Source organism: Capronia coronata (assembly GCF_000585585.1).
Source record: "Capronia coronata CBS 617.96 chromosome Unknown acBCG-supercont1.4, whole genome shotgun sequence".
NCBI lineage: Eukaryota > Fungi > Ascomycota > Eurotiomycetes > Chaetothyriales > Herpotrichiellaceae > Capronia > Capronia coronata.
The window spans coordinates 2,458,669-2,474,168 of NW_006912896.1; the positions used below are offsets into that span (position 1 = coordinate 2,458,669).

General features: G+C 52.3%; 5 protein-coding genes across 5 annotated transcripts; 3 read left to right on the forward strand and 2 right to left on the reverse strand.

Annotated features, from left to right (window-relative positions):
- Positions 1–910: 910 nt before the first annotated feature.
- On the forward strand, positions 911–1,855 carry A1O1_05419 (uncharacterized protein; the record flags this gene model as incomplete). Its single annotated transcript, XM_007726305.1, has 3 exons — positions 911–944; positions 1,064–1,326; positions 1,379–1,855. 3 exons carry the CDS (start codon positions 911–913, stop codon positions 1,853–1,855), a joined length of 774 nt encoding a protein of 257 aa, XP_007724495.1.
- Positions 1,856–4,126: 2,271 nt separating this feature from the next.
- On the forward strand, positions 4,127–6,619 carry A1O1_05420 (uncharacterized protein; the record flags this gene model as incomplete). The annotated part of the gene is made up of 1 exon (XM_007726306.1): positions 4,127–6,619. One exon carries the CDS (start codon positions 4,127–4,129, stop codon positions 6,617–6,619), a length of 2,493 nt encoding a protein of 830 aa, XP_007724496.1.
- A 755-nt stretch (positions 6,620–7,374) lies between these two features.
- A1O1_05421 (uncharacterized protein) lies at positions 7,375–9,201 on the forward strand (the record flags this gene model as incomplete). Its single annotated transcript, XM_007726307.1, has 1 exon — positions 7,375–9,201. The coding sequence occupies one exon, from the start codon at positions 7,375–7,377 to the stop codon at positions 9,199–9,201; it is 1,827 nt and encodes a 608-aa protein (XP_007724497.1).
- A 533-nt stretch (positions 9,202–9,734) lies between these two features.
- Positions 9,735–11,105, reverse strand: A1O1_05422 (uncharacterized protein; the record flags this gene model as incomplete). Its single annotated transcript, XM_007726308.1, has 3 exons — positions 9,735–10,005; positions 10,228–10,462; positions 10,670–11,105. The coding sequence occupies 3 exons, from the start codon at positions 11,103–11,105 to the stop codon at positions 9,735–9,737; spliced, it is 942 nt and encodes a 313-aa protein (XP_007724498.1).
- A 728-nt stretch (positions 11,106–11,833) lies between these two features.
- A1O1_05423 (lysine-specific histone demethylase 1) lies at positions 11,834–14,818 on the reverse strand (the record flags this gene model as incomplete). Its single annotated transcript, XM_007726309.1, has 1 exon — positions 11,834–14,818. One exon carries the CDS (start codon positions 14,816–14,818, stop codon positions 11,834–11,836), a length of 2,985 nt encoding a protein of 994 aa, XP_007724499.1.
- Positions 14,819–15,500: the final 682 nt, after the last annotated feature.

Genomic DNA, 15,500 nt, shown 5'->3' on the forward strand with positions numbered 1-15,500 from the left:
GGTCGGGAGGAAGCAGGGAACTTGAACGTCGTATATGTAGGAGAGAGGGCATGACAAAAAGTCTCAATCTAGCCTCATGACCCTTGTCACAATATACAGTACTAGTAGTTCAATTCCCTCCAATAGTCACCTCCCGTGTCCTGTTTTCACTAGTAGTCGACACCTCCGTTAGAAACGGACAATGACATGAGATCAAGCTCTTAGATCCGGGCACCAGCAAAGACACATCAACAATGGCCGCACTGCCTCCCACATGGAACCTCCGAACGCTCGAGATCGAGTCAGGTTTGAGCTGGCGGGCTGTCAACATCGCAATCGCCGTCGCGAGATGGATTCCCCGCCCCAGGTTCGAAGGCATATGTTAGACGCACCGAATGTTGACGTTCGCTTCCGGAGGGTTCAAGCAAGTAACGTGTTGGTCTCATGCAAGCCGGACATCCTTCAAGCCTCTAGGATCTTTCGCCGACACGACCCAAGTCACAACAGGGGGTTCGCAGTCCGGTTCGCGCGAGCCAGGGGGTTGAACACTAGGGCGGCGTCACTCTTCTTCCCGATTAGTCTCTAGATCTCTAGTATCTCATTGCTTGGCACGGAGAATTTTTGCAGGGATCCGCGAAGTTGGAGTCTTTCACCGCAGTTTGTATGACTGACTAGCAATTACTTCTAGGTTCTTACTTATTCACTACTACTTTTATATTCATCTACAAGGTCGTCCTCAGTCCGTGTTTTTGTGTCGAGACCGATCTATTCTTTTTCTCTATCTTATTTCTCATACAACATTTGTACTCTAACTTGATTAGACCCTGTCTTGTCCCCTCCGAGTCCCTCGTTTCGGCCACGCTACCGAATCTAGATTTGATCGAAGCCTCCCCAGTCTGCCTCTCCCCGCCATTTCACTTCAAGTCACACAATGTCGGCCACGCCTGCTAAGAGGAAGCGTTCCAGTATGTTGAGTATTGCTTTAATTCAACCCCTTCCAAGGTCCTACCACATGGATAGTCCTCTTTCTCGCCTACCCACATTGCAGCAGGCCATCCCCGTCTACTTAACTAACAACCCGCAGGAGCGCAGTCTCTTCCTCCTCCCGAACTCCCCCGCCTCGTTGCCGAACAACACGTCCCAATTCCTGCCAGTGATAAAGACACGAAACGGCTGATTGTGGTCCTGTCAAATGCCAGTCTGGAGACATACCGAGCTGCCTACGGTGGTGGAAAACCCGGCGGCAAGGAAGAAAAGTATTCCCTGCTAAACAGTGATGAACACATCGGCGTCATGCGCAAAATGGGCCGCGATATCAGCGATGCCCGACCCGACATCACACATCAGGTGGCTAGATCTCTTACTGTCATGGTAGTGGCGAGCTGACTTCAACGTCTAGTGTCTCCTGACCCTCCTCGACTCCCCCATCAACAAGGCCGGAAGGCTGCAGATCTTCATCCACACCGCCAAAGGCGTCTTGATCGAAGTCAGCCCCACCGTTCGGATTCCGAGAACATTCAAGCGGTTTGCCGGGCTCATGGTCCAATTGCTGCACCGATTGTCCATCCGATCTGTCAACTCGCAGGAAAAGTTGCTCAAAGTGATCAAAAACCCCATTACCGACCACCTTCCCCCGAACTGCCGAAAAGTCACCTTAAGCTTCGACGCTGATGTCGTCCGAGTCCGGGATTATGTCGACACCCTCTCATCCAATGAGAGCATCTGCGTCTTTGTCGGTGCTATGGCCAAAGGGAAAGACGACTTTGCCGACGCCTTTAAGGACGAAGCCATCAGTATCAGCAATTATAGCCTCAGTGCCAGTGTGACTTGCAGCAAATTCTGTCACGCTTGCGAAGACGCCTGGAACATCATATGATCTGCGGGCGTGGGATCACCGACAACAGTGCTGGACTCGAGGTGGAACACGAACTTGCCCGTTTCAATTCCGAATACCCTATGCACCACTGGCTCTCATTCGTGGACCACCTCCGGTATCGGTACCAAGGTATGCAAAATTGACTTTTCTTTTCTGCTGCTGCTGTTACTCCAGTGACGCTTCTGCAATGGCTCGATCATAACATCGAAGTCATCTTGTATGAACGCGGTCAAGTGAGCATTGGGGGAGTTGGATCTGGCGTTTGTTTTCACAACAAGACATAACATGGTTCAACATACCTCAAGGCGATTTCTTTTTCGTCTGAGTCTGTAGGTGCATGTCAACCTGCCCTACATCAACCATCTTTGGATTTGGCCGTCACGGACTATGATGGTATTTTCACTTGCGAGTGAATGTTACGAATGAGCATGAATGGAGTTGGGCAATTCAGGTTAATTTCCGGCGGCAAAAAGTTTGTGTCAGGGGGCATTAGGATCTCGAAATAATCACGATGGATGGTCAGAAGTCTGTCTTCCAGGGTCGGACAGCTATCCAATCTACCAAAACACACCGCATCAGCCTTGCAATGGAGTGGCATGGCACGGTAGCCCTACAGTTGCATCAACACGATAGAGCGCATCACTTTCAAAAAATGACAAAGATATCGCGGCCCTTGTGGAGTACTTCAATGTCAAATCTTGTCAACACACCAACAGACCACTTCCTTTGAATTCGTGCCAAACTGACGTGTCCACGAGTTTGAAGAATCAGGACTGCAAGCCGTCGAGCTGGGGGCAATCCTTGATGCATTCGCGCCCAACCGGCACCAAGATGGTTCTGCTGACAGCCAACCAGGAACGAGTTGCTATTTTCCACCTCCACTGCTGACCTTAGGATCCAATTCTCCGAATCCAATCATCCTCGATGACAACGGCATTGTTTCTGCACTCCCTGACCGACTGTTTCTGCGACCTATCCACCTCCCAACGTGGCATTGTGCTATTCAGCTGTTATCGCTGATTCCCCTGTCTATCTGTGGCGACCAACGACATCTGAAGGATCTTCACGCCTCACCGAACGCTTTCCTTGTGATTGTCTGGCCCGTCGTTGTTGTCTCCTGCTGTACCCATTCAGTCTACATTACTGCAATGAGGCGACTGCACCCTCCTGCCTCCCCATGCCCCTATCTTTCCGATGTACACGGCTACTCCGGCACCGTTGTCAGGTACCATCTTCAGGACCAATGTCGCTTGACCCAGGTTTGATGTCTCATCTACTTGTCGCCTGACTGTCGCCCGGCCTTCTGCCGATCTGCTGCCAAACCACTGCCTACGCTTGTCACCAGGTCATGTTGGAGGCGAACAAAGGTCGGATTTCGCCTGCTGGTCTTTGCTGCCATCGTGGTTCCCTTTGCTGTCGTTCCTGAAGTTGCCCGATCTTGCTCCCATATACGCGCGGCTGGTGGTTGTCTTTGTGCCGGTCTATGGCTCAGGCTGCAGTGAGCGCCTGATTCTAGGTCTCGCTTTGGCTGACCCAATATCTGATCTCGATTCGATCTTACAGTCGCCCAGCTGACCCTTCCTGCCCTTCCTGCCCTTCCTGCACAGAACTTATCGACAGTGCCTGGTCCATTTCACAGATTTCAGAGCATCTCATCGTGTGGCTGCAAGCGAAGAGTCTGGCTCGGGTCTGCCTAGCACTAACAAACTCAGAGACATCCGAACTACAGGCTTCACGGGAACTCATTGGTGAGAGCCGATCCCCGGGTGACATTAGTGCTGGTCGTTGTAGTCATTGAACGGTCTATCTTATACATCAACACCACTGGACCTAAGGGACGTTCAACTGTGTCCCTATATACCCTGGACTCACGGTATCATACCCACCCCGACGACTGCTTCTTGGACTACCCTTCAGTACATATACTCTCGGTGCATCGCACTATACAGCAGCTTTGCTTAATCTTCGACTCCTGGGATTCGAACCATTAAGCACTACGGCTGCTGCCAGCACTGCATTTCAGTCAAGCGCCTGCCTGTACCATATCACAACGCCGCTTCTGAGAGTCTTAGACAAGGATTCTGATACCAGGGATCTTGAACACCCCAAATCCTTCCGACGAAACTCCAGTGCCTCTACCGCAGGCTCCCGAAAGACGGCTTCTGAAAGACGAGAAGACAAAGACATAACCCTCCATCATCCTTTCGACATCGACAGCTTCTTCGAGATACATACTTCTAACTCGTGCTTTGCTCCTATCAACCAAACTCAATGCCATCCTCAATAACCCTCACAGTCAGCCACCTCCCGACCTCCACTTCCTTCTTCCTCTCCTGTCTCCAGCCCCTCGACTACGTCTTCCGCGGCCGACAAGACCAAACCATCGGGTTCGGCCCCGCCTCGCCGGCCACCACACCGCCCGATTTCTGGATCACCCAAGAAATCCCGGGCGTACCCGCTGGCGCAGCACATGTCGCTTTCCCAGCCTCGTCGCGCGCACAAGTCGAGGCTTTCTTCGTCGCGGCGCTGAAAGCCGGCGGGAAAATTCACGGCGAGCCCTCGCAGCGCGATGCATCGGGATACTTTTCCGCCGCGGTGATTGATTTCGATGGCAATTCTATCGAGGCGGTGTATAGGCCTGTCATTGAGAAAGGAGATGGGCATGAGACTGGAAGCGGGAGTGAAGTAGGCAAGAACAGCAACAAAGTTATCGCCGGTACAGTCGTCTCACAGGCCAAAAGTAAGGCATCTGCAGCTCCCTCGGCTGCCAGGAGTGTCGTGACTGGCGTGTCTGGTGCGAAACCTCAGGCTCCTTCGTCGATCGGAGCGAAGAGTGTGGTCACCGTTGCGAAAGCTCCTTCTACTGTCGTGTCTCAGGCGAAGACCAGACCTGCTTCGACGGTTGTCTCGCGAGCAGCACCAAGCAGAGCAACGACAGCACCGCCACCGCCGCCGTCAGCACTGTCTCAAGTCCGCAGCGTGACTGCTCCGTCTTATGTCGGCAGTCTAGCAGGGCAGACGCAGATCCAAAGACCGGTACAGACACAGATACCGCAGCAGGTCGAGCATCAACAACAACCAGCACAAGCAAAGTCATCATCCGACATGCTGAACACATTGATCAACGACGCCCGAACAGCTGCCAGCGTTGCAAGGGATCTGGTGAACAGCGTCAAACCGAATCTGAATGCCAATACCAACCCGGCCTTGCCAGCAGCAGCAGATGGACAGTCCAACGGTGCGTCTACTACCGCCAGTGGTGGCGCGGGAGCAGGAGAAGCCATCGTCGGAACTCTCCTCGGCGTGGCAGCGGGAGCGGCGTTACATTATGCATTCAGCAGCCACAGTCGGTCGAAAGAAAAACTCGAGACAACCCGACAACAACAACAACTGCAACTGCAAGACGGTTATGGTATTGTTGGTCCTCCAATGGTGACCCGTCCATCCGTGGTCGGTCGCAACATCACAGATCCGACTCCTCTGCCTTTGAGAACGGAGTATGCTTATGGCTACGAATACGGTCAACAATCGACAGTCGGGTCGGGCGTGTATCCTGGGTATTACAGTGAAACAGGAGGAAAGGGAAAAGGAACAGTATATTATCGCGCCATTGAACCTGGACCAGCCATGTCTGGCTATACCGCGGGTCGAAGTGGGAGCCACTGCTCCTGTAACGATGGTGATGGACCCCATCTGATCGCGATGCAGGACAACGACATCGAGAACAATAGCAGTGTCCATCATTCATCTCATTCCACTCACTCAGTGTCGACCATTCGTCCATCAGCATCGCATGCGAAATCTAGCTCTACCTTGAGCTTGAATGCTGGATCTCAAGCGTCTGCGTCTGCGTCTGCGTCACAGGTTTCGCGACAATCGAGCGGATCAAAGAAAAGCAACGTGACCGTGACCAGGAGCGGGAGTGTCAAGATGAAATTCATGAATGCTCCGCCCACAAGTTATCGTGCCCCGACGGTTCTTACCGCTGCAGAAACACAACTGGTGGCAGGGTCTTCCGCGGCAAAATCGTCTCACTCGACTTCTGCGGGAGGCGGTTCTAGACGGTCGTCGTCCCGCTCGCGCAGCTTGTCTCGCGTCATGGGATTGAGGGGTGGTGATGGTGGGTCGGAGGCGGGCGATAAAGCGTCCAAAGCGTCTCATCGGTCGCATTCCCAATCAAGGATGAATGGTAGCATTCACAGTCACAGCCACAGTCACGCGTCGTCGAGGAGAAGTCGAAGGGATCGATTCGATGATGGAGACGACAACGGTAACGGCAATGCCAACGACAGAAACGATGAGAATGCAGACGATGAGGTCAAAACGGTGGTCCATCGTTCTTCTGTCGCCTCTTCCTCCTTGTCCAAAAAGCTCCATGGCCACGATGGGGGCAGTGGTACTGGCAAGGAAGCGCACGAGTATCCACTCCCTCCATCTCGAGCGGCGACTTGGGCCGGGTCAGACGCTAGTCGGGGCAAGGGGATTGGGGTTGGCGTTGGGATTGGGAGTCTCGTCTCGGCGGCATCCGGACGTTTGATGCCGGGGAAACATATCTCTGCGCCACGGACTGTTATTGGGAAATTGAATCCTTTGCGCAACAGTGGTGGTGGTGTTGGTGTGGGTGGTGATACGATATCCGTGGTGTCCAAACAGAAAGATCTCGCCGATCTCGATGTCCCGGATCGTGAAGTCAGGCCTGAGGACAGTGTGAGTCAGGTGTCGGTGGAGAGTCGAAGGAGTAAGAGGAGTAGTAGTGGGCGGTGAAGGATGGATTGATGGAAATGTGAGTGGGAGGGCATCAAGGGGAGTGTGAAAGTAGGGCAGTGCAGGGCAGGGCAATCTTGACAAGTGGAATGGAATCAAGACTAGGTAGATGAGGCACCCTGGGTAGGGAGGTAAGGGGTAGGGTTAGGGGTAGGGGGAGGGGGATGTGAGCAAGGGTGGCCACAAGACAAGGACAAGGGCATGGTAACATTAGTCAATCATAATCGGGGGTAGATATTGACAATAGTCTTATATTGATGATGATGAGACGTGAACGATGGAGGTGTCCTTTTGTTTTTGTTTCTACTCTGTAGTTAATTGTACCCCTGGAGTCTTTAGCCTCGTTGCTCTGGATATGACCAATCAGCGTTGCGTTCGACTTCAGCATATTGCTACTAATGACAGAGTAGATGCCTGACCGGTCGACCGAGTCACTTACTCACTTATTGACTTACCTACTTGTTAACCTACCTATTTACCTACCTACCTATCTACCTACCTACTTACTTACATTCTCTTGCTATTCATGACCCTCTCAACTTCTACAAGCATGAAAGCGAGTGAAGCGAACGTTGTTTTGGCCATCTAGACTACTATCCTTCTATCATCACCACCGTCTAGCCACGATCACCCACCCAACTTCGAACCTTCAGAGTCATCCTCCCTTCTTTTGCGAAGTTGATACATTTGATTCAGATGACGGCGGCGGTGATAACAAGAATCGCAACTCATCGACATAGACATAACAACTAGCCATGCTGGCCTCAGTCCCTGGTCTCACGGCGTCTGTTTCCTGTGATTATCGATATCTATGTATAGACCCGTATCTGGAGAACGGAAGCGGAAACGGAAACAGAAACGGAGACGGGCTGTTCATGTTTGATCGTGATCAGACGGTCCCGACGATACCGGCTGATTCTGATTTCTGGTGCGGCGACATCACTTCTCTGCTTGAGCTCGACGACGACGAGTTGAACCCAATGGACTATGTTCCTGCCGCTGCAATGTCGTTTCATGCTTCATTACCGATCAGTCTTGCTTCTACCTCGACTACGTCTACTGCTACGCCTACTGCTACCGCTACTGCTCCTACGCCTACTGCTACTACTCCTACTCCTGTGACAGACACAGCTATAGCCACAAGTACATCTACAGCACCAGCGTTGTTACAATCACTACCACTACCACAAATACAACTACATTCACAATCCACAGGATCTACATCATACATCACTCCCTCTTCACGCTGGAAAGCCCTAATGACCCGCGACGGTCTTGCCACCAGTGCATTCGTCTACGCCGTCCTGACGACCAAGATATACTGTCGACCGGACTGCAAGGCCCGGCTGGCGCGCCGGGCGAATGTCGTCTTCTACGCCACTGCCGCGCAAGCTGAGAAGGCGGGGTTTCGGGCGTGTAAGCGGTGCAAACCGCGCAGAAGCCGCTCTCAGGGCTTTCGGCTTGGGTGTGTGACTGTTAATGCAGGACAACTACAACCATCATCATTCGGTGAACAATCCGACCATTCATCAAGGTCTACTGTCGCCAAAACCCATCTCGAGGCTGAACCCACTCTATCGACGACGTGGGCGAGAGACAATGGTGATACGATATCGGATCGTGCAGTCTCTTCAAGGGCAGAAACTGATCATGATACATCACGTCATGTTCATGCCGTCGCATCGACTGTTGACAACGGTACCGGTACCACCATATCATCATCACCTCGGACCGTCGCGTCAAGGGGTCATGACCACATCGATAGTGCAGAGGCAAGTACGGAGTCTACAGACGCAGGGCAGTGTTCCATTTCGACGGAGACGCAACAGCCGAATTCGACTCCCGTTACAGAAGCAACTCCGGACTGTAGGCAAAAGTCGACGACGAGAGACTCGGATATAAACCCAAACCCAGACACCGAAACAGACGCAGAAACAGATCCAGACCCAGATGACGTCCGCACCAAGATCCATCGAGCTGTCCATCTCGTCCGCGACGCAGCTTCTGCAGGAACCACGCTCAGTCTGTCCCAGCTCTCCAAACAAGTCGGTCTGAGTAAATGGCATCTACAGCGCGTGTTCAAACAGCTTCAGGGCGTCACGCCGCGCGAGTTCGCAGAGCAGATTCTCGCGAATACTGAGGTGAGCGGTACTATGGCCACTCCTAGGACTGTTGGAAGCCTCACTATGGCCACTCTGAGAACTGTTGGCTACCGGAAAGACCGTGTCAGCGAGAATGCGTGCCCCGATACTAGTACCTCGAAGGATGACGAATGTTGGGAGTCTCAAATGGAAATGGGCGTTCTTTCAGGTGAGGAACGATCCGCAACCAGCTCTGCGACCTTTGCACCGTCGATTTTAGTATCTGGAAACGAAAGAGAGGAGCTCACCTCTAGTCGACCCGGGCATTGGGAAACCTTGGTACCGGACGGCAGTCTAGATATGACTCTGGCTGTGGACAGAGACATGGACATGAATACGGATCCGAACCTGGCTGCGGATTCGAATTTGAATGTGCATATGGACCAGGATGTTGAGGATCTCCTTGGTGATCTGTTTCCAGAGCTCTACGATTATCCCTGACACCCATCCGATCAACACTGGCAGGGTCTGGTCTTTAAGGGCAGATGACGGTATCAACGTCTTCTCTGTATGTGGTCATGCATTCCTTTGCTTCACGAGTGCAATGTCAGGATGATAGGATGTGCATGTCATATAAGAGAGAGATGATAGACTGTCCCAAGGAACCAAGTGTCTTGATCTTGATGATATTGATGATCTCGTAGGGTGTGCGAATCGTGATCCATGAATCGAGAACTCATTCTCTGGTCTCTTCGTCTCTTCGTCGCTTCTTCGTATACATGACTGAACTGACATCTCACACCTTACGGCAATGCTCTCTTCCAGGCAGCCGTACTGTACAAGTTTGCCTCCCATCCATTCTCACCCACGTCAAATCCCTCAAGTCATCGCATCATGCCATCATAAAAGTCTCCCATTGTAAACAGTCATAAGCGGCTCAAAGAATCCAAAATCCCAATATCGCATTCAAATGTCCCAATCCCAAGGCAGACCCAGACTGTCATGGTCGTGGCCAAGTAACTGATAGAAACTAATCAGGCCAAGGCCCTGTTCAGTCTATACCCGCCCACGCCCAATTTCAACAGAAACAAAATCACAACAGCCGTGCTCAGAAAACTCAATATAGCCACCAGGATCAGGTGTCCGACCGTAAACGCCTGCCGTGGCCTCCGCGGTCCTTTCACCGGCGCAGTCGGTCCGACCATCTTCTTAATTGGCGTGACTTTCTCGGTGATACCGGTCTTGACGCCTCGTTGGAGACCAGGAAGGCCGTCCATACTGCAAGCGTTTTTATGGGCCCAATATCTGGGAAATAGTTAGTATACAGATTGATAGGTAGGCAGGTAGGTATGTGTATCGCCTCTTCGAACAACTAGCACAAGTATGGGTAGGTATGTATGTGTATGGCCAGAGCCAAACAATCAGCACACATATAGGTAGACACATGTGTGGATGGCCCAGGGCCAGGCCACATGTTCGAAAACAAAGGAGATGGTAACAGGCAACAGGCAACAGACAACAACGTACACTTCAATACCAGTTTTCCTCTTCCCGGCCTTCTCGTCGGCGACTTTCTTCTCGAAAAAGTCGTTCAGCGTCGACCGGAAGCCGACAAAGTCGTAGCACGGCATGGAGAAGCCGCACGACGTGCCGACCTGGTCGATGTCGACTAGGATGATGGACCGCGTGCCGGGGATGATGTTTATGTTTTGGGATGAGACGATATCGTTGAACTCGCGCGTGCCGTATTCCAGAACATTGCCTAGAGAGAAAGGGGATCAAGGTATCAGCAGCTTGACCGATCGGAGAGTACAGAGTATAAATCAAATGTCCAGCCCATAGCAGTAACGACGTTCTTCCGTTCTTCTTGGACAAACTGACAGATAAGATAAGGTAATCAATATGGGTAGGGGATGCTCATAAAGTCATATCATGCATGTTCCATCTTCCTGCTGGCAAGCCTACCTACCTTTTCCAAATATTCTCAGAATCCTGGGTGGTCCATGAAACGCGTTGAACATGACAGTGATTCTGCCATTGCCCGGCTCGTGCAGGTGGCTTGTCGTCTCGATCCCGGAACCCGTGAGATCCATGTACCAGAACTTGCGGATGACGATATCTTTGTCTTTGTCTTTATCGTTGTCATTACCATTCTCTGTGTCCGTGTCTGCGGTGCCGTTGGAATGTCCATTCTGTATCGTCGGTTTGCCGGTCACGGTCGCGGTCGACGATGGTCGTCGTTCTTTGATCACGCCGAAAAAGGGTCCGCCCTTGTCGGACACGCCTTTGGGTGAGACGTTGATGTGGCCGTCGCCTGCGAGCGGGGCGGAGCCGATCCAGAACACTTTCTGCTCGAGGAGCCAGGTGACGAGGGATGGTGGGAGGGTTTCGTAGAAGACGCCCATAACTTTACTGTCTTGTGTCTGGTCTTGTCTGCGGTCCAATGTAAGGTCTGGCCGAGTGGTATATTATAATCTCTTTGTTTACAGAGTACGCTTCGCTTCCAATCGGCCCCCGCGGTGGTTCGTTTGGACTCTTTCGGAAGTTGAAATCTTGTGGCTGAATCGATCTCCGACGGACGGCCTGCGCTCTCGAAAGGATGGACTTGGGTCTCGTAAGGCGCAGCTTGTTAGGTACAATATGCACTTCAGGAGTACGTTGTGCAGAAGGTACAAAGGGAGGGGCCGGCCTCTCTGCTTCGATAGATCACCATATTCACTAGACAAACGCCTGGTGAGTCAATGGCCGCCGCAGTTGAGCGCAAATCCGGGGAGAAGGGGGGAAGCCCGATGTCGCCGGTGGGTCGATGGATGTTGTTTGCTATCAGTTGGTGAATATGTCGAGATAGGAGACTGTCGACAGTAGATAGCCTCACGATAGCATGTACATGCCTACCAAGTCCCAACCCCTCGCTGGTGTCGACCAGAAGATACACACTTGGACTTGTCGAATCGATTCACTTATCATCTTCTTCTCATGCTAGAAATATATACTAACGCCGCATGCTAACAACCACACAACGATGAAGATACGCCCAATGTCCCACAGCCGCCACACCCGGTGAACCCTCTGGGTCTGATTGACTGTTGACGCTCCCCTTCCAGCCACTTGATCAATCAAATCCAACCATGACCTAGGTTTTGGCTCGTTTCACTCCCGCTGCATCCATCAACACATCGTCTTCACGCTTGCGCTTGCAAAACTCCTCAAAACTGTTGCCCTCTTTGATCCAGACGTCTTTGACTTCCCACGTCCGTCGGTCCCACTCCGCTGCCTTGACAGACCATTCCTTCAACGCCCGCTCATTCTCCTCTCTGTTCTTGTTGATCCGGTCTGTATACGGTTTCTTCTCTTCTTCGGAGAGTCCTGCCCACATTTTCCCCAACTCGACCCGGACTTGATCGCGCTCGGATTGTTTACCCTTCTTACCCGCCTTTTTGCGTTCCTCTCCCAGCCGGTTCTTGACCTCCTCCCAATGCTCGCCGGAATAGAGAAGGAAAGCGTTGACGGTTGACTTTTGAGGTTTCACCGGCGGCGGCCCAAGGTCGTTGTAGATTCGCACCCACATTGCAGCGTCCCACGCTTCTTGAAGGGAATTGTCTTTTTCTTTGATGGGTCTGGTAAAGGTGCCCGCAGGTAGTAGCTCGTCGCCTTTCCTCTTGCCGCCTATCACCATGTGAGTATCCATCTGTGTCAGGTCAATGGGCGCAGAAGACGCCTTTTTAGGGGCGGCAGGCGGCACCAGAGTCGACGGGATGGCGATGGGTCCGACCATCGATTCAAAGACTTCATGAGCCGCCCGCAGTCCAGAGAGATAGGCGCCATGCACAGTGGCGGGATGTGTCGCGATGGTGGCTTCACCGGCAAAGAAAAGATTCTGGATCGGCGCCGCAATCAAATCGTAGTCGCCGGGGCGCGCTTCAGCAGCAACGTATGAATAAGTGCCTCGTGCAAATCGATCCGAGCCCCATCGAGTGACAATGGATTCCAAGGGTGACGGGACGTTGGGCGCGCCGAACACGTTTCGCAATTGACCCAGACATTGTCCGACCAAGTCTTCGTCACTGACTCTCTCAGCCTCATGTGCCGCCTCTCCGGCCACAAGCGCAATCAGCACAGGAAGCCCACTTGTCTGGATACAATTCCAGAACAAGTAGAATTGGCCCCGACCTTCTTTGTAATCACTCTGGTGAAGACCTGGTCCGTTGCGGGCGCCACGAAGAAGCCCGAACATGTCTCGGTCAACGTCCCAGAAGGGCCTCTCGAAAACGAGGATGACTTTGTTGAGGAGACCAAAGCCCATTCTTCTGATGGCATCCCGCTTCCATTGCGGCAAAGGAGGGTCGAACTGTATGGATTGTTCTTTCAGCACGCCCAGAGGCGCAGTGAAAACCACCTTGTCGGCTTCGATCGATTGTCCGTCTTCACAAGTGACAGTGGCCTTGCTCTGCGAGCCGGCAGCACTGTACTTGATACTCTTGACCACTTTACGCGTTCTCACATCAAGCGGCTCGGGATGACGCCACAAGGCACGCGGTACCTGTTGGTAGCCACCGACAACTTGAGAATGTTCGCCTTCAAACTCATTTCCAATGTCCTGATCCCAGCCGCGAAGGCTCAGCTTGTCGACATTGGCGGCATTGGCATATTCGAGGTTCGCAAAGTGCCAGTTAATCAAGCGAAGAGCATATGGCTTTAGGTCGAGAAATTTCTGGTACTGGTCAATCCCAGTATCCATCACCGTCCCGAGCGACTGATTGAGCTCCTTGGCGAGGTTATCAAGCTCAAGTGTTTCATGCATCTGGGTGGTCTTCCTAAGCAAGAAGCCGAACTCTTTCGCTGCTTGTGCCGCAGGCAACTGCATTTTGGTTTCCATGTTTGTATCAACTTCTTCCGATGACTTGTCACCCTTGGCGGCTCGGTGGCCTGCGCCCCGTCGTCTCGTCTTTTTGCTCGGTAACAGTTGATCAATTGTACCCAAAGCGGCGGCTTCTTCGTATTGTCTGATTGTCAGCGACTCTTCATCGGGAGGGTCCCGCCCGGCATCGACCAACTCCTTGTCACCCTGGGCCGTTTTCTTCACGGTATTCTTTAGTCGGTAATGCCCGGTTCGATCGAGGACATCATTGTACAGTCGTTCAATCATCGCATCGTTGGCACCATTGACCGGGGTACCGTCGATGTCGTAGAGGGTAGAAAGGTCTCGAAGGTGGTGACAGTCTAGGGCCAATTGACCTCGCACAATGGCGTCTAGAGGATTTCCGCGCTCGAATCCGACGATGATGTGAGCACCCATCTCTGCCGTTGGTCTTTGACCAGGGGCCAACTTTGATGACCGCAGGCTACTAAGTGGATGTGAGTAGATACGCCCACCTATGCGATGGCGACCTTCAAGGACAATGATCTTGGGAGGAGCTCGATCGGGATAGTGGTGGAAGAGATTCGTCAGTTGCCGTGCGGTACTCAAGCCTGCCATGCCACCTCCGATCACGACGATGGTCTCTCGAGGGACTTCCTTTTTGCGACCCCGGCCCACAGCTTTGGGAATTGTAGGAGGCTCAACGCAGCCAAAGTTAATATAGCCTCGTCTGAGAAGCCATTCGTATGCAAAACAGGCCAGGCGAGTCCATCGTTCGTCTCTTGTACAGCCGATGGCTTCTTCCAGGGTAACACTGACACTGGGATTCCGGACCCACAATCTGAGAATGCCATTCCGTATATTCAGGTACACAGTTACATGGGAGTAACATAACTTATCCTGTAGAAGCTTGTGTTCGTCTTCGTGCAAGGCATACGGGTTCAGCCGGGATGCTTCGGCGGCAGCTACACATTGGCTGGCATATTCGGACGGAGATAGACGAGAAGGGATGGATGATTTCGCTCGACAGGTTGCAGGTGCCTTCATGAACATAAATGGGCTTACCCTGTCCGATGTTTCGGCTTTGGTCTCCACTTTGAGTGTGATATTGGCCTTTTGTTCTGCAATCGATGAGGCGACCGACCCGGAGGTCATGGAGCTGTTGGGCGAGTCACGATTGTCGCTTTCATGCTGCAGACTTCTGAGGATCGAGCCCGGCCCGTTAGAAGTAGAGTAGTCATCGTCATCATCCTCTTCCATTTTCACAACGGAGTCATCCGAATCGTCGGGTAAGGCTTGGTCATGACTGGAATTGATCAGAATCATAGGATCCATAAGAACATCTGGCCTTGCTCGGATTACAAGTTCACTCATACCTTGCATGATCCGACTTCACCGTACTCATCATCACAGTGCCAGACATCGTTATTGACATGCTTTCTGAGGGGGTGGAAAGTGTTATTGCAGCCGCCATGGAGACATCTATTGAGGTAATGAATGAATGACTTGATATTGGCAGGTTCCCGTGGGCAAGATGGTAAGATTGGGCCGGGGAGTAAATTGAACAATCGAAAGGAACCTCGCGAGGAAGGACCTGGAACTTATTAGCATCGCTTTTGGAATGGTGGTAGTAGTGATCTTGTCGAATTCCTGGTACCTTTTGTGTGTACCTTACAGGTATATGCTCCACTGATATCTAGATGTCGCAAGAAATCCGTGTCACGGTTGCCATGTAGACGTCGCTCCGGTAGGTATATGAATCCTTGTCGATCGGAAAGAAGGTGTAGGCAGACGACGAAGCATTATCAGGCCACTGAATGGAGAGAGCGAGGATGAGTAGAAGTGAGGTCGACAGAGATGGATCTCAGCCGTCTTCGCCGCCACTAAAACGGAACCCTCGACGTCTCTTCCGACCTCAACCCATCAACAACCATACCTCTTG